Source organism: Rhinolophus sinicus, linkage group LG04 (assembly GCF_036562045.2).
Source record: "Rhinolophus sinicus isolate RSC01 linkage group LG04, ASM3656204v1, whole genome shotgun sequence".
In the NCBI taxonomy this organism is placed as follows: domain Eukaryota; kingdom Metazoa; phylum Chordata; class Mammalia; order Chiroptera; family Rhinolophidae; genus Rhinolophus; species Rhinolophus sinicus.
The window spans coordinates 144,484,678-144,508,177 of NC_133754.1; the positions used below are offsets into that span (position 1 = coordinate 144,484,678).

The following is a 23,500-nucleotide window of genomic DNA, read 5'->3' on the forward strand; positions in this document are numbered from 1 at the left end:
TGTAATATGTATGTACATACATATGCATGTATACAAATGATGCACATACATATATATAGGTACAAATATATGTGACTTTAGACAAGTCTTGGTCTTGAATTATGTACAAAATTGTCTTTTAGGATAGCCTAGATTGTGCAGCAATGAAACACTAAAATCTTTTTTTTTAATTAAATTTATTGGGGTGACAATGGTTAGTAAAATTATGTAGATTTCAAGTGTACATTTCTATAATACATCATCTATTTATCACATTGTGTGCTCACCACCCAGAGTCATTTCTCCTTTCATCACCATATATTGGATCCCTTTTACCATCTTCTACCACCTTCCTCCCCTCTTGGCCTCTGGTAACCACTAAACTGTTGTCTGTGTCAATGAGTTTTTTCCTTTGTTGGAAACACTAAAATCTTAGTGGCTTACAAAAGGAAAAATGTATTTCTAAAAGTCCCATGTGGGTTGGTAGAAAGTTTGTGCTCTTATTACGTACCCTCACTGTGGAGTCCTAGATAGACAGGTAGGATCCACCTGGAATATTGCTACTCAGAGCAAGAGAAAGAGAAGAGAACAAAAAACACACAGCATTCTTAAATTTTCTACCCAGCAGTGAGATACCTCATTTTTATTTCTATTTTATTGGCCAGAACAAATCACATGGGCATCCCTGAACAAATCACATGGGAAGCATTATCATCTAAAAGCATATTGCATTACAAATATTGGCATTTAGGGATATAAATCTAGTGCTTTGTAATTCTGACCCCCAGCTGGGACTATCACTCACTCACTTGCTCATGTTTTGGGCGTTCCAGGTTCTCTCTTGCTATCTTGTAACCAAGACACACTGTGTTGTTTCAAAGTCTATCCTCTCATTTAAAACAAAAATTAATAAAGTTTATATCTTAGAGAAGTTTTAGGTTCACAGAAAAATTGAATGGAAAGTACAGAGTTTGCGTATCCTCCCTGCCCCCCACATGGACGGCCTCCCCCACTATCTACATCCCCCGCCACAGAGTTACATTTATTACATCAATGAATCCACATGAACACATCATCATCACCTAAAGTCCATACCATTTTTTTAGTAGTTTAACTTCCTACAAAGTCTCTAGTCAACTCAGTATATTAAAATATCATTCAGATCTGTTGTGTGAAATTCTATCAATATGAATTTGGGTTCAAATTGTGAAAAGATTCCATTTTTCAATGAAATCGTTTAATGTTGGTTTGCCCAAGTTCAATTATAGCAGAAACTAATTTCTTCATCTAACTCATCTGCCCCCCGCCACACACACACAATTTACATTGGATCGGTTAAAACCCTAACTAGAAATGCTGAGGACTTTATTATATTAAGTGGGTGCAAAAGTAATTGTGGTTTTTGCAATTATTTTTAACCTTTTAAACCACAATTACTTTTGCACCCACCTAATAGTTTGGACAGTTTAAAAGATAGGACTCTGCTTTAGCTTCTAAAATAAATAATTTCTAAAACCTCTTTTTGGTTTTCGACTAATAATTTGCCATTAATATGGTTTTATGGTACTAATGGATTTTTTTCATCATAGAAAATTAAAATTTATTTTGTTGAGATAACCAATGAAGCCGTCAAAGTAAAAGTGACCTCACCTAAGTGGTTACTGTTTAAAAGTGGCATTTTAAAATACTTTTTAAAAATCATCATACTAAACAAAATAAGTCAGACAGAAAAAGTCGAGAACCATATGATTTCACCTCATATGTGGGATATAAAACTGAAAGCAACAAATGAACAAGACAAACAAAGAAGCAAAAACTCATAGACAAAGACAACAGTTTAGTGGTTACCAGAGGGTAAGGGCAGGGGGAGGTAGAAGAGAGTAAGTATATGGTGATGGACGGACAATTGACTCTGGGTGGTGAACACACAATGCAATATATAGATGATGTATTACAGAATTGTACGCTTGAAACCTATATAATTTTACTAAACAATGTCACCACGATAAATTTAATAAAAAAAATTAGACGTACGTAGCAGTGGATTTCCAGGACAAACAAAAGTAAGAAAGTAAACAGATAAACTAAATTAAATGGTTGTGTTTAATTTTCAGCTCAAAAACACATAGTGTTAAAGGATATCAACAAAACATAGTATATTATTAAACACAAATACATCATCCCTATGAGCTCTGAACACCGTAGCAGCCACAAATAGAAAATGTAATAACATTGAAAAAAGAAAAACTTATTTTAATTTTTTTCTCTATCATTAAAAAAAATTAATTAGCCACAACAAAAATGTATTTAATCCAAATATGCAGTTTATTTGAATAGAACATGTGGTTTTAAAGGTCAATTCTTTAAAAAAAAGTTAATTTTTTGGATATATTAATCAATGATATGAATCTTAGGGGAAATGAAGTTTATCTTACAAGTAGAAGACAAGAAAAACAAATGTAGTATGTATACTATTTATTCTAGTTTAATTTGCTAATGATAGCAGGTATGGTTAGTGATCTGCATAATTTCTACGAAGGAGTTATGTATATAATACCTATAATAATGAGGGAGACAGTGAAACATGCATAGAAAATGGAAACAGATTAGTCAAATTTATTTATAAAAAGGGTTTTAAGTGGCAATACATTTTCTGCCTTTGACAAATAAGCGTGTTATGAAATAAACAGATGCTGTGTGACCTTGTTATGGCATGAAGACTTGAATTGATCAGAGCTCCTCTGTTTTCCTTTCTAGGATGGGCTCTTTCTTTGCTCCCAGCCTCCCAGGCATCAATATTCTTCGACTCTACGTATCCATGTACTTCCAAGGCTGGGCCGTAATGTGTTGCAATGTTCCTGAGGCCAGAGTCTTCAAATCGTCCAAAGGGAATACTTTCTACCTGGGCATGCTCTTACTCATCCTCTTCCTGTCCACCATGCCTGTTCTGTACATGATAGTATGCCTCCCGCCATCTTTCGATTGTGGCCCCTTCAGGTTCTTGTCTTTGAAATTCTATTTGGGGGTAGTTTTGTTTCAGGCATGGAGATAGGAATAGTCAATCATTGTATGAATTGTTTTTGTTTTTTCAAACAATGACATTTTGGTATGTAGGAATGAGATCCTTTGGGTATTCAGGCTCATTCTGTGACATGGAGAGTCTTAGGCAAGTTCCATCCATTTCATCATTTGGGAATCATAAAAGGGAAAATAACTGCTCTAGGCTCCACCTGGGTCAAACATGGACAATGAATCTGAGCTATTTCCCTATAAGGAGATAGCGAAGAGCTAGTCTGGATGTGAAAGTTTTCCTAATGCTAGGTCTTCACATCCAGACATTTGAAGTTATTGCTATATGGACACCAAATTGAAAAAATAAAAAAATAAAAATAAATAAATATAGATTACCCTACATGCTACCTAGGACAGAGAATCATTATGAGATAATAATGAATATGAAGCGGGTCACACAATTTATAATTCAAAATGTTACAGGCCAGTAAAAAATTAAAGCTGTTGCTCACATGCATTCTCCCTAAATAACAAGGGTAAATCTCTCAAGTCAGTAATAAAGAGTCAAGAAGGCTCTTTGATCCAAATTGGGAATGTACTTTCTACAGTTCTCTATGGCAGAGTTCTCTCTCTGACACTTACCAAGAGAGCAAAGTCCCTAGGATATGGAGGATTGAGATTTCATTCCCTAAAGGGCCTTAGACATGACTCTACCACAAGTCTTCCCCAATATCTCAGCATGTTGAACCACTGAGCAGCATGAACTTGAGTTATTACTCCTTTTTCGTGAAGAAAACGTGCATGTGAAAAGCCATGTGAATGAGAAGCATGATGCTATAATGTCCACATGTAATTTCCCCATCATGTTGTCAGAACCAAGTCATTACATTAAAGTCAAAAAGGTTTGTTGCCCATTGACTTAAGTTAAAAAAAAAGGCATTTTTCACTCTAATGATAATCTGAGTTATGATTGCTTTGCTGGAAAGGAAAGAAAGAAAATGTTAAGCCAGCTGATAGGGCAAAAACTGCTGGAATTCTTTCAATTCAGGAAGCTGATGTTGACAAGTCCTGTTCATCTGCCCCTCCACCCCACCCAGCGTGCTGAAATAAATAATGCAGACAGTGACATCTGGAGACTAAATAGGAAATTGCATTCTTGAAAGAGGTTGGCCCCACTAAATCTTTGATAATTCTCAGAGTACGAAGTTCAAGCAATAAGCCGTTCAAAGACTTCTGTTTTAAATGCAAGTTACCCACAGAACTAAATATCTAGGATAAGTTTTAGGTATGCTTTCAACTTTTAATTGGAAGTTGATCCTTTTCAGAAAAATGTATCAAAGGAACTTAGTGGTCTGCAAGGGAATGCACCTGGTTACACAGGTGCATTCATATTAAAAATATCATTGAGTTAGACATGTACAATAACTGTACAATTTTAGCCTTGTTGAGCCCTAACTCTACCTTTCTTTATATCGCACTGAGTTACTCCTAATGGGAAAAAAAATTGTCTGTTTCTAAGGCATAATATCTGATTTTGATCATGTGTTTCCTAATTGGTACACTTAGGCAAAATTACTACATATATATCACTATTTTGAGATGAAGGAAATCTAAATATTTTCAGTAGAGAATTGGGAACGGGGTTATCGCTATTCTATTTTGATAATCTATTTTTCCTGTTAGTTTCCTCATTTTGAAGCAGAAGAATGTATACTTTCTTTGTTTGAACTTAAAGTTTAAAAGGGTTGTTCTGCCCTAGAAATGAGATGAGAAAGCATGTATTAGTAGAAGCCTCATGACATGCCATCCTTAGGGATCCTGAGGTTGTGGTGGTTTGCCCAGCCTGCCTAGGCAGTTAAGAGTGTCTGACCCTGCCTAGCTCCTCGGTGGGCAGCAAAATGGCAAATATGTATTTGAGGTAAGTTAATGGAGACACCACAGTGATGGCCAGTTGCTCCCAGATACAGGTATGTTTTCAGATATGGTGGCTACAATACCCTAGAAGACCCATTCTGCAAAGCAATTTGATGAGATACTCTACCGTGTTTTGGTTTCATAAGACCTGGCTAGGGAGGGTGAATTTCCCAGAAAATTGTTCTAATTGACCAGTAAATGGATTTACTTTAAATAGTTCAACAAATTTTTTTTAAATATTTTTTTTGGTGTCCAGATGAAGGAAATTCTTCTAATGGTTCCACCATATTTCCTGACACTTGATGTTTCTGCCCCAACCCCCTCACTAATAATTCTGAACAATTTCTAGTTATCCAGGTTTTCACACACCTCCCTGCGAACATTATGGTAATTGCATTTTTAATGTATTTTCATCTTACTGCAAAGATGATACGTGTTTGTCACAGAAAACTTGGAAACTGTAGAAACATTTTCACAGGAAAATAAACACTACCCATGACCTCCAAAGTCCTGAAATAGCAACTCAACATTTTGGCATTTTGTATTCTGGTTTTCTTTTTATGCAGATTAAAACAAAACAAAAAAATAACTGAGGTCATACTCTATGTTCAGGTTTATATTATATTGTGATACTGCTATTACCTATTTGTGATACTGCTATTACTCTATGTATTTATTTTTCTTAATACTATAGCTGATTTCTAGAGGTGGGGAATATTTTCAGCTCTTTGAGTCCAGAACATAGTAGAGTGCTGGCCAATTATTTGAATTGAGTGAATAATGACTGCTTATTGTGCACTAAGCACTAGAGGAGATGTAGGGTTAGCTTGGGCATAGACCCTGGACCTGTGGAGCTCTCAGTCTGGCTGGAAAGACACGCCTGCTCAGAGACTCTTCTAATCTAGGGTGGATGGAGCTATGTCCACAGGAAAACTATAGGTTAAGTACTGTAGCATTTCACTTGACGGTATAGTGACTTCTGGGAATACCGTGAAATGACACAAGTTGGCTAAACTGTCAGAGAAAGGGATTGCCAGGGATTTTTAGTTGCTTCTGTAGTTTGTGCATGATTAAGATATCCAGACTCTTGGTAAGAGACCTGCTCTGGAAAAGGCACCCAAGAATCCCCAGAGATGCCAATAACTTTGCATTTGGGATACAATGGCAAACAAAGAAGAAATTTGTAGGTAGGGATTATTTTGCAAAATTCCAGTCCCCTCATTCTAATTATGTTCATTGGCTGTAGCTGAACAGGCTGGAAAAGGGAGAGTGGATTTTCTTCTCTCCTCCATGCTTACCTTCTTACTCTGGCTGTATTCTATACGGCTGGGGGGTAGGATGGTCAGTTAGAATGGATGAACAAGAAAATTTAGTGGAATAGTTGATATAATCTTCAATTGTCTGTAAACTTCATTCCCCCCTTGTGTACCATAGGTCTTGCTAATTAGTGTGTCGATCTATAATTTTTGAAGCAAAATTTATACTGCTGTAGTCCAGCGACTCCTGACAAGATACTTGGAGTCACTCCCAGTCTATTGAAAGATATTATTAGTTAGTTCAGGAGAAAAAAGATTTGATTTGGAGTGTATGGGTCATGTTCATTTAGTAGCTAAGAATGTTTAAAAATTAAAAAACAAAAGCGAAAGCAAAGTATATTAATATTATATTCTGATGATACATAAACTTAGTGATCAACCTAGTATCTTTTCTGAAAATTACATTTTTCCATAGTAAAATCAGTGTTCATAAACAGAAAAAATAACTCAGCATGATGGTTATTACTTTATATTTTGAATATTATACACTAAATTAAGAGAGACATCTCCCGTTTTTCTGCTTTATAGGGGCTGGTTCTTATCTTAATGAGTTGAGAACAAACCCATTTAGGACCATTGCTTTTAAGGTTTATTTTCCTTTTCTTCCCATTTTATTTTCTTAGCAGTGGAACTGAGCTAGTACTTTTTAGGACCTGTCCAGAAACAATACTGAGAGACAAAGGATTCCACATTCAATGCAGTTACCTATTAATAGCTCTGATAAAAGGGGTCTAATGGAAAATGAGATAGAAGTACTGCATGGAGAGATATATTAGATTATTTGTGGATTTGGTTCTGTTAAGCTATCCCTTATGTTCATTTCCAAGGCTAATTAAAAAATTGAGTGCACTGTTTATTCACCCCAAAGAGGGTAGGTATTCTCCGACAAGAATAGCCGGCCAAGGGGTAGACTGATGAGCTGTTTATAAAATACATTTCAATCAGAATCTTAGAAATACAGCTTTAAAAATTCTGCTTCTAATTCTATATTGAATTTCCTACCTTGTTTGGTTATGTGTTTAGGTTGGGATAACATTTTTCATATCTTTCCCATGTGTTGACAACACGAGTATGAGGTCACAGCATCAGGAGTTATAGTGAAACATGAGTCCTAACCTGGAAGCATACTTAGACAATGTTTGAGAAAGATTTCTAGTTTTCTTGTTGTAACCATGGTTTTTCATATGTTTTAAATAAACTTTTCTCCTTTCCCATTGCACCTCTCCCTCCCTCCCCTCCCCACCCTACAGTGGCAAAAATAGGATGTTCGAAGTCATTGGAGAAACACTGGAGCATGATTTCCCAAGCTGGATGGCAATGGTCTTGAGACAGCTTTCTAATCCTGCACTGATGCTTGCTGTGGCTTTGGTTATGGTGTATGTATTTTCCTTCCTCATAGAAAGAGCCTTTGTAATGTTCTTCCTGACTGCTTTTAAGTTTCAGCTTTTTCAGCTCTCTCACTCTCTCTAAGGGTTGCTCTGTAACCTAACCAAATTCAGTGCCTATTGCATGGTGGCAAGAGGCTAAAATTAATGAGCCATGGTCTGACCTTACTGTGTGTAATTCACAGCCATCTGCATCTTTGCCTGCCTAGGATTATAAGATTTGTTCCCAAGTAACCAAAATAATTACCAGTCAACAGCTAAAGTAAGGGAAACATAAATGCGAAATCTAATCAGCACATTGAGCTGCCCCCACATCCTGGCCTCCACCTCTTGTTCCATAAAGCAGATGGCTGTGAATACACAGAAATGATGAACTTTTAAGTTAATATTCCTCTTGGGGGCCCTAAAGGCTGTATTTTAGGGCTCAGGGCTTAAGAGGTCTTAAAAGTCACCCTGTCATTTTTTTCCTAGAAGGTCATCAGTAACTGTGTCTCCGTAGTAATAGAATCAGAGGAACAGAAGGATCTCAGAAAGGTCATTTAGTCTATCCCTTCAAAGTGAGAGGTGATATCCAAAGGGGAACTTGGGAGGGGGCTTTTATGCCCATATTGTTTTCATGGGCTTCTGATTCTTGGCCACCACAGATAAACTTACATTCTAAGTAACAGTTTATGCTTGCTATGGAATTGCTATGCAACGTGCTCTAGACCTCCCTTTTATACCCCAAGACCCTCCTAAAGAGAAAGTCTGGAACTGCCACTTCTGTCAGTCAAGGAAGGCAAGTCTGAGACCACCCTTTAGAAACAAAGCTAACACCAAAGGTTGGATTTATTTAATTAAAATGAAAACTATAGGAAATGTTAGGGAGAGAACGCCCAGAGGTTTGGCGTAAATGAACTGGGTCTAGGCCAATTTGTTATCATCTTCTTTGCGATGCTCATGGCCCTGAGCCACATCAGTGAAGGCATGTGTCATACCCTTCAATTTTATAAATTAAGAAAGTGACTTAGAGGGGTGAAGTGATTTTTCCCTAGGTGAGCATAGAGCAAAATGGCATTGGTAGGACTTTGACAGTAAATCCAACCTTCATCCTTTTACAACGTGACACATTCTTTGAGGAAGAGCTAACAGCCTGTAGGGATAATTAAACAGTAAAACAGATTACTATTATATATTACAGAACCTTGATCGTGGGGTGGCATTTACAATCTGATAGTAAATCACTGGTGCAGATGTGTTAGAAAATGACCTGCTGGATGCAGTATGTTTTCACTGGATGGCCCTTGAAGTGACTTTCCTTCTCCATGTTTTCATGATATAGCGGCTTCTGAGAGCCGGTTAAGTATTCTGTGTCTTTTAAGCGTCAAGGCCCTTTAGTGGTGTAAATGACGTCTTGCTTGGGAAAACAAAAAACAAAAAATAAAACACATAAAACTTAATGTCAGATTTTACTACTATTATCTTAACTGATTGAGAGGCAGATTTATTTTTAAGCAAAGGAACAACACTGTTCTAATGCCACTAATTAAAGATTTAATAAGCTGCCTTGGGAGTGTGGAAGAGGAACTTATACTGCGTTTGTTCCAGGCATTATTCATATATTAACTACTTAAGTTTCCACAATAAGAAGTTGGCCTCAGTGATCATATTATTGATAACACATGGGTGATCTGCCCCAAATCAAATACCTAGTAAGTTAATTCAAATCCATGTCTTTTTATTTCCTACCTCTTAGTCCCATCCCCCCACTCCACTCTTCCCACCCCCATCCCCCTCATTTGCAGCATCAAACACTGAGTTCAGAATGACTGGGCATGTTCAGAAGGGCTGGAAGCCACTTGGCAGGGTTGGTCTACAACCTTACAACCGGGGTGGGCACAGTTTTCTTAAAGGGCCAGACAGTAGATATTTTAAGCTTTGTAGGTCAAGAGGCAAAAGTGAGAATATTATATAACCATTTAAAAGTGTGAAAACCATTTTCAGTTCCTGGGCCTCACAAAACAGGCTGGGAGTCAGATGTGCCCTGGAGACCATTGTTTGTCAGCTAATACAGACTCTCTAGAGGAAAGCTGGCAGGCTAGAAGGTCAAATAGATGTCCTACAAGCTTGATTTTTGTTCTGGGGTTCTGATTTAAAACCCAAATTTCAGTTTATAGCTGATTTGATTTTTCAAATCCTGAGGTCTCATCTTTCACTTTATGGGGCCCAGACGATTGGCTTGGGTTTTTATTACCTTTAATTACAGAATGTTACAAGTGTTTCGAATTTCCCCAATGGGTTATATTAAAATCAGCGTAGGTGGTTTTTGGTAACTGAGTAGAATTTAGGATAGTTCTCTGCACTAGTTTTATTCCTTTGGAGACTAAAAAATGACGCATAACGAATATTTATTTAGGGAACAACACAAGGAAGAAAAAAGTGATAGAGAATTCCAAAACTGTAAATGACTTGTGAGGTCTTGGAGTTCATCCCCCAAATCGAGGTATTTTTGTAAGAAAATCCTAATACACACACACACACACACACACACACACACACACACACACACTTATTCAGCACCTACTCCATGCCAGATATTGTACCAGATGCTTTTATGCATGTAATTTCATTCAAACTCCTGCCACTCATATAAGAGCTTAAACTCAGCTAAACCATCTCAACAATTATGTTGCTAGCAGCAGATGGCTCATAAAGGACGTAATCTGGCATGCTGCTGAGTAGAGGAAATGTATTCAGTATCCAGTTATTTGCAACGAAGAGCAATGCCAGTTACCTTTTTAATTTTTTTTAACTGCACATTTTCTTTCTTTGTTTATTTGTTTTGCTTTAAGTGAAGATGGACATACTGATTTTTGCAGAAATGTTTGGCTGGAATTTGCTCTTTTTAGAAATGTAAATGTCATTTGAAAGCCAAGAGTATTACGTTATAAACCATTTTCTTTCTGAAGGAAGGAGAAATGCAAACAATACATCCGATGAAAAACAAATCATGTTAATTAACTAAGACTGTGAGGACTGTATTCTTAGTAAAGGAAGGAATTTAAGGCAGAAAGTCAGTTTCCGTTTTATTCGACACATTCCCTAAGCTTCAGTAGATAGTCCATTCTCTTGGATGCCACTGGCATCAATTTAAAATGTTACTTTTAATTATAATTTAAACTGATGTTAACACATTTTCAAGAAGAATCTAAAATTAGGCAATGAGGTACAATAGACAGAGCTGTGGAGAGAGAGCTTTGGGGCCCAGTTTCCTAGGTCCATCCTTAGTCACTCTGTAACTGAGTATGCTTCTTTACGTCTGTATCCCTGACTCAGTCTTTTATCTACAAAATAAGAGGTTCCAAGTAGAAAATACCTTAAAGTCTACTCTCGTGCCAGCATTCTATGATTTAGTTAATGTAAATTTAAGAGGAATCTTGAGGAACTGAAAAACACCATAAATTTTATTGTTTTTTTTAAATTCAGTTTGACCATCTATTACCTTAACGCCACTGCAAAGGGCCAGAAGGCAGCAAACCTGGATCTAAAGAAGAAGATGAAACAAGTAAGATACAATGTATTTCACAGAAATCATGCCTTTATAAATGCCAAATAGCAGAAAACATCAGGAAATCTCATGTTCTTCTCTCCTGTTTTCATTGTGTAGCAAGCTTTGGAGAACAAATTGCGAAACAAGAAAATGGCAGCTGCACGAGCAGGTTGGAAATACGTTTGCAATTTTTTTCCCCTACAAATAGTAGGCTCTTCCTTTTTCTTTTTCTTTTTTTTTTTCCTGAATGGGGCATTTGATGCATAGTGGCATTATTATCCTAAGCAAATGATTCCACATTCCTACTGTCTACCTTTTAGCCCTTCTCAGGCGTCATATCCAGAGGGTTTGGTTGTTTTCCAGTGGGAGAAAGAAAAGACGACAAATTCAAGAATGTAAACTTAGAAATAGTGATAGGAATGTGATGTTACAAACTGACAGACGATGAAAAAAATCCACATAGTCATATGTAAATAGCAGATACAAATGCAGACTCTTGCCCATTTTGACCATTTTTATACATATAAGGATACACTGGGAATGTCCCATGAGGATGCTCTGAGCTCACCATCATTGATGGTCAAAGCCTTTTCCTATTCATTAACTTTTCTTTTTAATCTCATTAATTTTTAAAACATTAGAATGAGGTTTATTTCTATTTGCCAAAATTACTGATATGCTTTGCATTCCCCATGGAAAAGTGATGCCTAAGAAGTTCAGTGAAAATCTTTTTCAATTTTCCCCTCCTTCCTAACTTTAAAACCATTTATGTGCATAGGGTTTATTTCCTCTTTGTAAGTAATAAAAACTCAAATAAAATTGGTTTAAGTCGAAAAAAAAAAATGTGTCGGTCTACACACATGAACTGGAGAGTAGTATGTATGGCTTCAGATCACGTTTTACCCTAAATTTAGAAGCGATCAGGGCTGAGTTGCGTTTTTTGGTGGTTCTTTCAACACTGCCCTCCTTTCATGTTGGCTAACCTTATGGCAGCGGAATAATGCAGCTGTATCCTTAGATTTTGTTTGTCTTAGGTTATTTTTTTCATCATTAAGCTACTTGTTTCTTAATTGCATTGAAATTTTTTTTTTACTTTATTGAGGTGTAATTAACAAACAAAATTATAATACATTTAAAATGTACAATGTGATGATTTATAAGCATATACATTAGGATAGGGTTCTCACCACTGAGTTAATTAACACGTCATCACCTCACATATTTACTTTTTGTTTGGTGAGAACTTTTAATTTCTACTTTCTTAGCAAATTGAAATTATACAATACAGTATTATCATATATATAATATTTACCATGTTATAGCATTATAGCCTCAGACCTTATTCCTCTTATAACTGAAATTGTGTACCCTTTCAGCAACCTGTCCCTATTTCCCCCAGCCCCTGATAACCACCATTTTACTCCTTTCCTGTGAATTCATTTTTTTGTTTGTTTTAGGTTCCACATATAAGTGAGACCATGCAGTGTTTATCTTTATCTGGCTTGTTTTACTTAGCATAATGCCCTCCAGTTTCATCTCTAAGGCTGAATATTATTCCATTGTGTGTGTGTGTGTGTGTTGCATTTTTTTAATCCACTCATCTATAGATGGACACTTAGATTATTTCTAAACCTTGGCTATTGTGAATAATACTGCAATGAATGTGGGAATACAGATGATTTCATTTCCTTTGGTTATATATTCAGAAGTGAGATTACTGGATCATATGATAACTCTATTTTTAATTTCTTGAGGAACCTCCATACTGTTTTCATAAGGGCTGTGACAGTTTACATTCCTACCAACAGTGCACAAGGTTCCCTTTTTTCTGCATCCTTACCAGCATTTATCTTTTGCTGTTTTGATACCATGTTTCCCCGAAAATAAGACCTAACCAGAAAATAAGCCCTAGCATGATTTTTCAGAATGACATCCCCTGAACATAAGCCCTAATGCGTCTTTTGGAGCAAAAATTAATATAAGACATGGTCTTATTTTCAGGGAAACACAGTATAGACATCCTAACAGATGTGAAGTGATATCTCATTGTGGTTTTGATTTTCATTCCCTGATGATTAATGACTTTGAGCTCCTTTCTATGTACAGTTATGGCCATTTGTATGTCTTCGGAAAAATGTCTATTCAGGTTCTTTGTCCATTTTTAAATTGGGTTATTTATTTATTTATTTATTTATTTATTTATTTATTTATTTGACTATTGAGCTGTATGAGTTCCTTGTATATTTTGGATTTAACCCCTTATCACATATATCACTAGCAAATATTTTCTCGCATTCTCTAAGTTGTCTTTGCATTTTATTAATGGTTTCCTTTTCTGTGCAGAAGCTTTTTACTTTAGTGTAGTCCTACTTGTTCACTTTTGTTTTTGCTACCTTTGCTTTGGTTTCAAATCCAGAAAATCATTGCCAAGATCAATGTCAAGCAGCTTTTTCTCTATGTTTTATTCTAGGACTTTTAAGGTTTAAAGTCTTCCATTCAAGTCTTTAATCATTTTGAGTTGATTTTTGTGTATAGTGTAAGATAGGGGTTCAGTTTTATTCATTTGTATGTGGCTATCCAGTTTTCTGAACACCATTTATTGAAGAGATTATCCATTCCCCATGCATATTCTTGGCATCTTTTAAAAAATGCATTAACCATGTATGCGTGTGTTTATTTCTGGACACTCTATTCTGTTCTATTAATCTTTGTGTCTGTTTTTATTTCAATGCCATATTTTTTGATTAATATAGTATTGTGATATAGTTTGAGATCAGGAAGTGTGATACCTCAAGCTTTCTTCTTTCTCAAGATTGTTTTGGCTATTTGGAGTCTTGTGTGGTTCCATATAAACTTTAGGATTTATTTTTCTGTTTTTGTGAAAAATGCCATTGGAATTTTGATAGGGACTACACTGAATTTGTAGATTGATTTGGGTAGTATTAACATTTCCACAATATCAATTCTTCTAATCCATTAACATAGAATATTTTTTCATTTATTTGTGTCTTCTTTAATTTCTGTCATTAATGTTTTATAGTTTGCAGTGTACAGATATTTCAATTCCTTGGTTAAATTTAATCCCTGAGTATTTTATTATTTTTGATGCTAGTACAAATGATACTGTTTTCTTAATTTCTCTATTTCTCTTTTTCTGATAGTTTGTTGTTAGTATATAAAAATGCAAATGATATTTGTATACTGATTTTATATCTTACAGTTTTACTGAATTCGTTTTAGTATATGGGCTGCCGAAGCGAGAACATTTTTACTGAATTCATTTATTAGTTCCAACAGTTTTTTGGTGGAGTCTTTAGGCTTTTCTATATATAATATTATGTCATCTGCAAACAGAGACAATTTTACTTCTTCCTTTCTGATTTGGATGACTTTTGTTTCTTTATCTATCCTAATTGATCTGGCTAAGACTTCTGGTATTATGCTATTAATAAATAAAAGTGGTGAAAGTGGGGATCCTTGTCTTATTCCTTATCTTAAAGGAAAAACTTTCAACTTTTTACTGTTGAATATGTTAGCAATGGACTTGTCCTATGTGGCATTTATTTTGTTGAGGTATGTCCTTTCTATGCCTAATTTGTTGAGAGTTTTTATCATGAAAGGAATTTGAATTTTGTCCAGTGCTTTTTCTGAATATATTGAGGTGATTATATGATTTGTATGCTTCATTTTGTTAATGTGGTATATTACATTTATTGATTTACAATATTCATTTCTTAATTTGTTGAGCCATTCTTGCATCCCAGAAATAAATCCCACTTGATCGTGGTGTATGATCCTTTTAACATACTGTTGAATTCAGTTTGCTAATATTTTGTTGAGGATTCAGGGAATATTAGCCTATAATTTTCTTTCCAGTAGTATCCTTGTCTGGCTTTGGAATCAGGGTAATGCTGGCCTTGTCTCCTCTTTAATTTTTTAGAAGAGTTTGAGATAGATCCATATTAATTCTTCTTTAGATGTTCGGTAGGACTCACCAGTGAAGCCATTTGTTCCTGGACTTTTCTTTGTTGGAAGGTTTTTGATTACAGATTCAATCTTCTTATTAGTAATTGGTCTATTCAGGTTTTCTATTTCTTGATGATTCAATCTTGTTAGGTTGTAAGAGTCTAGGAATTTATTCACTTTTTTTCTGGTTATCTTATTTGTTGGCATATAGTTCATAATGGTTTCTATGATCATTAATATTTTTGTTATCAGCTGTAATGTCTTCTCTTCATTTTAATTTTATTTGAGTCCTCTCTCTTTTTTCTTTAGTCCACCTAAAGTTTTTGTCAATTTTGTTTATATTTTCAAAAAAACAGCTTTATTGATCTGTTTTTAGTTTTATTAATCTTTTTTATTGTCCTTTCAGTCTTTATTTTTACCATGTATATGTTTATCATTTCACAACTCTCTTTACTGTTGTTTTATTTTATTTATTTTGTATCTTTTGACAAGAGGCATTTTTAGTCTTTATTTCTAACCTGCTCTTTTTCATTTCTTTCCTTCTGCTAACTTTAGACTTAGTATGTTCTTCTTTTTTCTAATTCTTTGAATATGAAGTTAGGTTGTTTATATGGTATCTTTTTTTTTCTTCCATAATGTAAGTGTTTATCATTATAAATTCCCTCTTGGAACTGCTCTTGCTATATTCCATAAGTTTTAGTATGTTGTCTTTCCATTTTCATTTGTCTGAAGGTAGTTTTTGATTTTCCTTTTTATTTCTTCTTTTACCCATTGGTTGTTAAGAAGCGTGTTGTTTGTGAATTTTCCAGTTTTCCAGTTTTCTTGTAATTGATTTTTAGTTTCATACTATTATGGTTGGAAAAGATGTTTGAGATGATATAAATGTTCTGAAATTTATTAAGATTTGTGTTGTGGCCTAACATATCATATATCTGGGAGAAGGTTTTATCTGTCTGAGAAGAACGTGTATTATGCTGTTGGATGAAATGTTCTATATATGTCTGTTAAGTCAATCTGGTTTAATGTGGAGTTTAATTGCAATGTTTCCCTATGGATTTTCTGTCTGGATCTATTGTTAAAAGTAAGGTATTGAAGTCCCCTGCTCTTAGAAATAGACTCTATTACTGTCTATTTCTCCCTTCAGATGTTAATATTTGCTTTATATATTTACATAAATATATAAATATTCTGATGTTGGGTATATAAATTTACAATTGCTATATCCTCTTGGTGAATTGTCCCCTTTATCAATATATAATGGTCTTTTTTGTCTCCTGTTATAGTTTTTGGCTTAAAATCTGTTTTGTCTGATATAAGTATAGCTATCCCTGCCTTTTGCTTTTTTTTTTTCATCCCTGCCTTTGGTTTTTGTTTGCATAGAATATGTTTTTCCATACCTTCACTTTTAGTCTATATGTGTCCTTAAAGCCAAAATGAGTCTCTTGTAAGTACCAAAAAGTTGGAATCATGTATGTCACGTGTATCTGCTGTGCTTTTGTATTTGTTCTGAATTGTGACTATAATTTAACATTATCCAATTAGTGTTTAGAGTGGTGAGTGAAAAGTTCTGACTTCTTGATCTGAATTCTAGTTAAGGCTTATTGCTATCTTTATTGTTTTAAATAATGATATAATGCTATAGCATGCTACTTATTTGACATTTTCCCATAATTTTTCCTTAAAAATACATACAACCTTTGTGAAGGCAGAAACTATATTCATAGTTGTTAAGCCAGGAGTTAATACAGAACATAACAGCCACTCAGTAAATCTCTACCAAATATCTGCTGGACAATGAGAAATTCTTTTTTTTTAAATGAGGAATTATTTCATTGGTAATATGAAAGGAATTAATTTCTATATTAATTACATATGCAGTAATGAATAAATGTTACAAAAAGAACAGAACTTTCATTCTCCTATCCTTAGAATTTGTAAGAATTTTGTAAAATAAGAAATAAAGTATATTTTGAATATAGAAACTCAATCTGGGGCACATTTGGAAGATACAGATTTCAGGGTACCTCATTCAGAACAATTAAGTACACTGAAAGCAAAATTTTTATTTGCTTTTTATCTTAGTTATTTGTGTGTTTGTTTGTTTGTTTTTGTTTGTTTTGAACAGCTGCAGCTGCTGGTGGCCAGTAACTTTCATGGATGTGCTGGGGCCTCAGAAGTACTCCTTGCCTTGCTGTTTAAAAACAATGACTTATGTGAAGGCCCAGAGAACAAGCATTATGCTATTCCCGTCCTAACCCTGATGGATTATCAAGGTCGTACTGGTCGATAAGGCATCACCAGTTAGACAAGAAGGATCTCCACCATTTTCAAATTAAGGATTTGTTCCTACACAGTTATTCTCTCCCCTGACCCATTTTCTTGACATTTTTCTCTTAACAAATTGAGTTTAAAAGAGGGTTTAATTCAGCAATATGGGTTCCTCGTTTAGTTAATGGGCTCATTTTAAAACCTTTGGCTCATTATGGACTTTCATTTTATACACTTCTGCCTTCGTTTCCTTGGCCTGGGAGCAGGACTACTTTGCACTCTTTTTCCAAGTTTAGACATAGCTTCATAATTATTCATTGTAAGCCTTCATTAACTCATTTTTTGAAACCAACACCCTGTTTTCTCTCTCTCTTTTTTTTTCCTACCTGTCTCTCCATCCATGACCTCCACAAATATACACCCAAGACCTTTTCATTTGCTGCTGGATTTAGTATGAAATAAAATGTTTTTTTCTGCAGAAATATCCTAAGTGAATTAGGGGCCTGATCAGCACAGGGTTGAAGGTCTCTGACATTGAGGATGTGCATGGGTCTTGGATAACTCTATTATTTATGAGTTTTTTGTTTGTTTAAATTACACCATAAGTGATTGCTATTTCATCATAGTCTGATCATTTGGCCTCCAATGGTCATATATCTTGAGCTTAGATTCTCATATTCTATATTTTTTCTTTGCTTTTTATTAAGATTAGGAAAACACACACTTTTATGGGAGGGCGGGGGGCTTCAGTTTATAGATGTGTTTAAGCATTATTATTTATTTAAAGTTTAAATTGACTTTGAATAGTAACAGTTAATGCCCTTAGCCAGCCTTGATGTGTGACTTCAGTTACATCTCCTAACTCATAATGTCCTTTTCCAGAGGTAAGCCAATTTGCCTGCCATTCCCTGCAAATGACTTGCTGATTTTTATTACCCTACTTTGAGTTTCTTCTTCTTTTCAATCTTCAACTGGCCATAGAATGATCACCCTGTTCCTACACCAATCCATGTGCTATTTACTTCCTTCATAACCAAATTCAAGACTTACTGCCTCTGGTCAAATTTTCCAGATTAGCCTTCATTCCCAATCATATCATTCCCTTGATAGACTTTATTATTTTATTGATTTTCCTGTGATTTGTAAGGGTTCTTTATTGTTTCTTGTATGTATTGATTATCTTTCCTATCCAGATCATAAGCTTCCTATGAACAGAGATCGTAACTTCTAATTCCTTTGTATGCCTTGTATCGTGCTGAGCATAGGTAGGCGCTGAATAAATGCTTGTTAATTAAATTGAATCAATTTAACTTACAGCAGTTGCACTGTGAAACAAAAGCTTCTGTTATCTGCATGAACATATTATTGTGATGTAAGAAATGGAATTATCTGTTGATATGCTGACTTTATTGTCTCAGATTATAATGAACATGAGTAAATAAAGCTAGTGCTTATTTCTGCTTGTATCATTTCTGCACTGTGTAGTAATAAGATTAGATAATTGGTTTATACATGTTGCCAAATTTACAATGTGAATTACACTTCCTTGCTCTTGACCTATTTTATAAGGAGGATGATAATAGATGGCAAACAGTCCCCCAAGGTCTTCATCTCCTAAAGGCAATGTACTTTTTGAACAAATGCTCATGGTATAAGCATTCAGACATGATAAGATAAGTTTCAGTTTTTCTATACATTAAAAAAACAAGTTGGATTTTAATTGCACATAAATACCCACCTGATTTAAGTTAAGCAGTTTTCAAAATTTTAACTCTTTCAGTTTCCAGAGAGCTGTTGAAAATATTCCCATACTACCACATGGACACATATCTGAAACAGTGAATGCCACTTCCAAAGCTGTTTTACAACTATTCAGAAAATAGCCTTGCACTAGAAGGGCTCTTATTGTCTTTGGTTTATTTATATGTTTTATTTTTATATCGTTATTTCCATATCTAAAGATCAAAGTCATAGGAACAATTTAGAGAGCAAATAAACAAACAAACTGGACTTTATCTTTTATTCTTTTTGAGATAAATACAAAATAAATTTTGACAAATATATACAAAAACTAAATTTACTTATCTGAAGAGCTTCACCATTCATTTGAAAACCTGTAGTTCAGCACATTCTTTGAGTTATCTCCTTTGGCTTCTGAGAAGACCATGTAGCTTTAACCATATCATGAGTTTTACATTAACAAAACTTTGATCTGAACTTTGTTTTCTTATCCTGATGGATTGCTACAAATACCAGAGCCAGAATTCACCCTGGACAGGTCTGGAAATGTATTGGTGACTCAAGTCTTACTGTATGGTGAAATGTGGTTTCCTTAGTTGCCTTAGAGGTACAGCCTTTGCTTTCTTCATTCCTCAGTGGAGTAGTTGATAAGAAGAGATTTTGCATCAGTTTCCCTGCTTAGTACACCAATGCCCTTTGTGAACTGGAACTCTGCCTTTAATCCAGTCAACTTGGATGAAACTTGGACTATTTCACTTTGCTTTATTAGCCTTTTCCCAAAAGTGTATGTGTAGATTGTGGGGGAGTAGGCTGGTAATAAACACTGGAACCACACTGGGTACATGATTATTAGAAACCACGATGAGGCCTGTGCACATTCATCCATTTGATAAACATTTATCAAACACTGTGTGTCAAACATTTATCAAACATATGTATCCCAGATATCACCTGCTCTCTAGATTTTCTTCCACTGTTTTGCCCCACCTACCATACTGATCTCTGGTTTCTAGTATCTTCCAGAATAATACTAGAATTTGCAAAACTGTTTTGGAATTGAACAAAATCAATACTGCCTTCCCATGTAGGGCAAAACTGTACCTTTCTTTAAAATGACAAAGATATTACAGTACACTATCAGATAGAAATTGGAAAAGAAATTTGCTCTCTCTTAGTCTCTGCCAAGTGCTTGACAGTATATATCAAGCAAAATTCAGATATTTATCCTCACCTTTTGCAGTCCTCTTCCAAAGTTAAGATGTTTCGATGGACAAATAATCCCGAACCTCAGAATTGGCATCATAAGCTTAGTGAATGGGACACATGCAATGGAAAACCAAGTTCCTGTGGAGAAAACTATGGGAGTGTTTCTGATGGGAAACTGATGAGATGAGGGCGGGGTGGGAGTTTGATAACTTTTATTACCTCCCTTGAGTCAAAAATATGGGCCTAAATAATAGCCATTTATAACTTTCTTTTTCCTTATTTGGTTTACAAAGATGAGAGTATCTCTACAATTTATTTGTAAGGAAACATATGCCAAAATAATAAGTAAACAGACTTCAAAAGCAAGAAACTTAATGAAATTGGCACATGTTCCCAGCTTTCAATGAAGATATGCATTTGATGTTTTGGAAGAGATAGTGAAAATTAAGCATATTTTAAAAATAAACTACTGTCATAGTCTTTATTCACATCTACTTCCTACAAGAAGGAAATGCTATCATGATGGTGACAGGAGTTCCTATATGAGATTTCTTTTTCTCTAAGTTTTCTTGTAATGTATCACCTTGGGTACTTGGCCTTGGAAGGTCCAGCTACCTTTCTCGGGATAGGTCTTGGTGAATTAATAATTTTGAATAATGCAAAAATGTGTATATTAAATATCTGAACTTTTCTGGGAACTTAGATATTATATAATACATATCTTCATATATACCAAGAAGCATTCATATAAATCCTTACGGTTAGTTTAAAAACTTATAATGGTGGTACATCTTCATCACAGCAAATTTAGAAAATTTTAATAGACTAAGAAAGTAAAAGGACCTCATAATTCTACCACCCAGAATAACTTCTGTTAATATTTTTTTTTTTTTAGATTCATACAGAGACTCAATAAAATATTTTGGATCATAAAGTATATTTAGTTTTTATTCTTTCTTATTTAACATTTTCTCATAAAAATTACTTCAGGATATTTTTCAATGGCTATAAAATATTCTTTAGTGTTAATACAGCAAAATTAGTTGAACTATTTTACTCTGGTACATTTAGATTGATTATTTAAAGATTAAATATTAAATTTGGGTCCTTTTAGAACACATCTTTTTGCAAAAACATTAACTTGTTAGTGTATATATTTGAAGACAGTTTGGGTGTATTTATTGGTACAACTATTTTTTATACTGAAAAATGTATTTCCTAATTCAGAGTAATTACTTTTAAATGTCACTAAAATTTTCTCCTGATACTGTTTTCCTTGTGGTCATACAAAGCTTTTTTAAGGAACTATCTCATTCTTTTTTCAGAGTTTTAAGGTTAGAAAAATATGTAAAATTATTTTGGAAGCCAAATTTCACATGCTACATCAAATTAAGTCTCATCCACATATGCTAAAGCAATCTAAAGTGCCACCTGCAATATTAACTGTTTTTTTCCTATTTTATTTGATTTACTAAAAACTTGGTCATAATTATTGAATTTATATTATGATTTTGTTATTAAAATAACTGGTCTAAAGTTATTTCTTCAAATTGAAGAAGACAAGTAGAATTCCTGGTATTTTATTAGAAGTTTAGTTTTTGTGTTGCTGCTACTGCTAAGGGCCATGTTTCTCAGATTACCATCACTTTTCAAAAGAAAAGCCTGGATGCGTGATCTTGGCATCTTATCCATTGCTGGTAGGATACCAGTTACATTCCTTCTAGATCGCACACTTTGCATTATATATAAACTAAGAGAAACTCCCTAAATCCAAATGAAGCCATAGAACATTCCATAATGTAGCAAATTAATAATGGGTCATGTCAAACGGATCATGCCATATCCAAATGTTTCCAGCTCAAATTTGGAGGGTGACTTAATTCTGAAAGCCCTGACTGATCATTTGAAGACTTCACCATACATTTTCGGGGAAAAATACAGTCTTAAAAGCAGATTAGACTTCCTATGCTCCATATAAAACTGTAAAATGGTAACTCTCCATGAATCACCTGAGAACAACAGATTAGGCTCATCAATTACTTCCTTATCACCAAAGCCATTATTAAGAGCAGACTTTTACCTGTGGAGAAAAGTCGATTACAAAGAGCTAGATAGTGTAAGACCCCGTTACAGTCCATTTTCTGAATTAGCTTTCCTTTGTAAACAAACATTCTGCACCAGCCAGAACATTACGCTTAAGTGAGTGATGAGGAAGAAGTAGAAGGGGTAATTAAAGATCATTTAGTATTTCATATAGGAAAACACATTCACCAATTTACCAGATAATTATTAGCTATTTTGGATGCCTTGATCTCCAAAGGGTAAGCAAATTCTAACTTTATTATCTCCATTGAGATAGAGTATAATTGTGTTCCTTTTACGTAGGAAGAAACTACAATAAGCACAAGTTAGGTGACCTCCCCACTGCAGTAGGCAGAAACACTGTGGATCAGAATTTGGAGAGTCCTAGAAGTTGTTTCAGCTCAGAAATTTTATGTGGGAGAGGTGGACAAGACTGCTCCACGTAGCACTAGACCAAAAGAAAGCACTCCCCAGCTTTATTCTCTGTGATGATTGTTTCTACTTCAAACAGGAATACAATATTTGCAACTGAAAAAGAAAATTAGCTAATACAACTGCTGAGACCTTTGCAAAACCTTGGAATTGTTGAAGGTAGATACTGTATAAACATAGCTGGCTTGTTCTAACTTAGCATTGTTCATACCTATGTATCTGAATGACCCAGGGGGTCTTAGGGCTCAGTACTGGCCTGAAATACTAGTGAGAATGTGTCCAAATGGAGCCACAGAAAGTATCATTTGCTTTCCTTCAATGCCACAGGTTGGGAGGCACAAAATGTTATTCATTTTGTTCATCCGTTGAATTGCAGTTATGCCTTCATTTTTTGTTTACCTGTGTGGGGACAGAGTCCCAGAGAGTGGTTTCCAGGCTATTGGCCTCACATGGAAAGGTGCTGGCTCAGTTATTAGATGGCAATCAGCCATCAGCTGTAATCAAATGACCACCCACTGTGGCTAAGGGACCATCAGCTGTTACTGGTTAGCCATTAGCCACTAATATAACTGCCATAGCTACGCTAGGGATTGGTTGGCAGAGAAGCAGACAACGGATTGCAGCTAGCAAGTGGTTGGTTGGTTGGTTGGTTGGTTGGTTGGTTAGTTGGT

The 23,500-nt window shown here is 34.9% G+C and overlaps 1 protein-coding gene across 5 annotated transcripts in view; it reads left to right on the plus strand.

Annotated features, from left to right (window-relative positions):
* TMC1 (transmembrane channel like 1) overlaps nt 1-18,825 on the plus strand; it is a 241,737-nt gene extending 222,912 nt beyond the window's left edge. For all 5 annotated transcript variants that reach the window (XM_019736716.2, XM_074330564.1, XM_019736715.2 and 2 more), the window contains 5 exons: nt 2,737-2,976; nt 7,472-7,597; nt 11,072-11,150; nt 11,253-11,304; nt 17,227-18,825. In XM_019736716.2, coding sequence (XP_019592275.1) covers nt 2,737-2,976; nt 7,472-7,597; nt 11,072-11,150; nt 11,253-11,304; nt 17,227-17,249 — 520 coding nt within the window. In that variant the 3' untranslated portion in view covers nt 17,250-18,825. The remainder of the gene's footprint in view (nt 1-2,736; nt 2,977-7,471; nt 7,598-11,071; nt 11,151-11,252; nt 11,305-17,226) is intronic.
* The last annotated feature ends 4,675 nt before the right edge of the window (nt 18,826-23,500 follow it).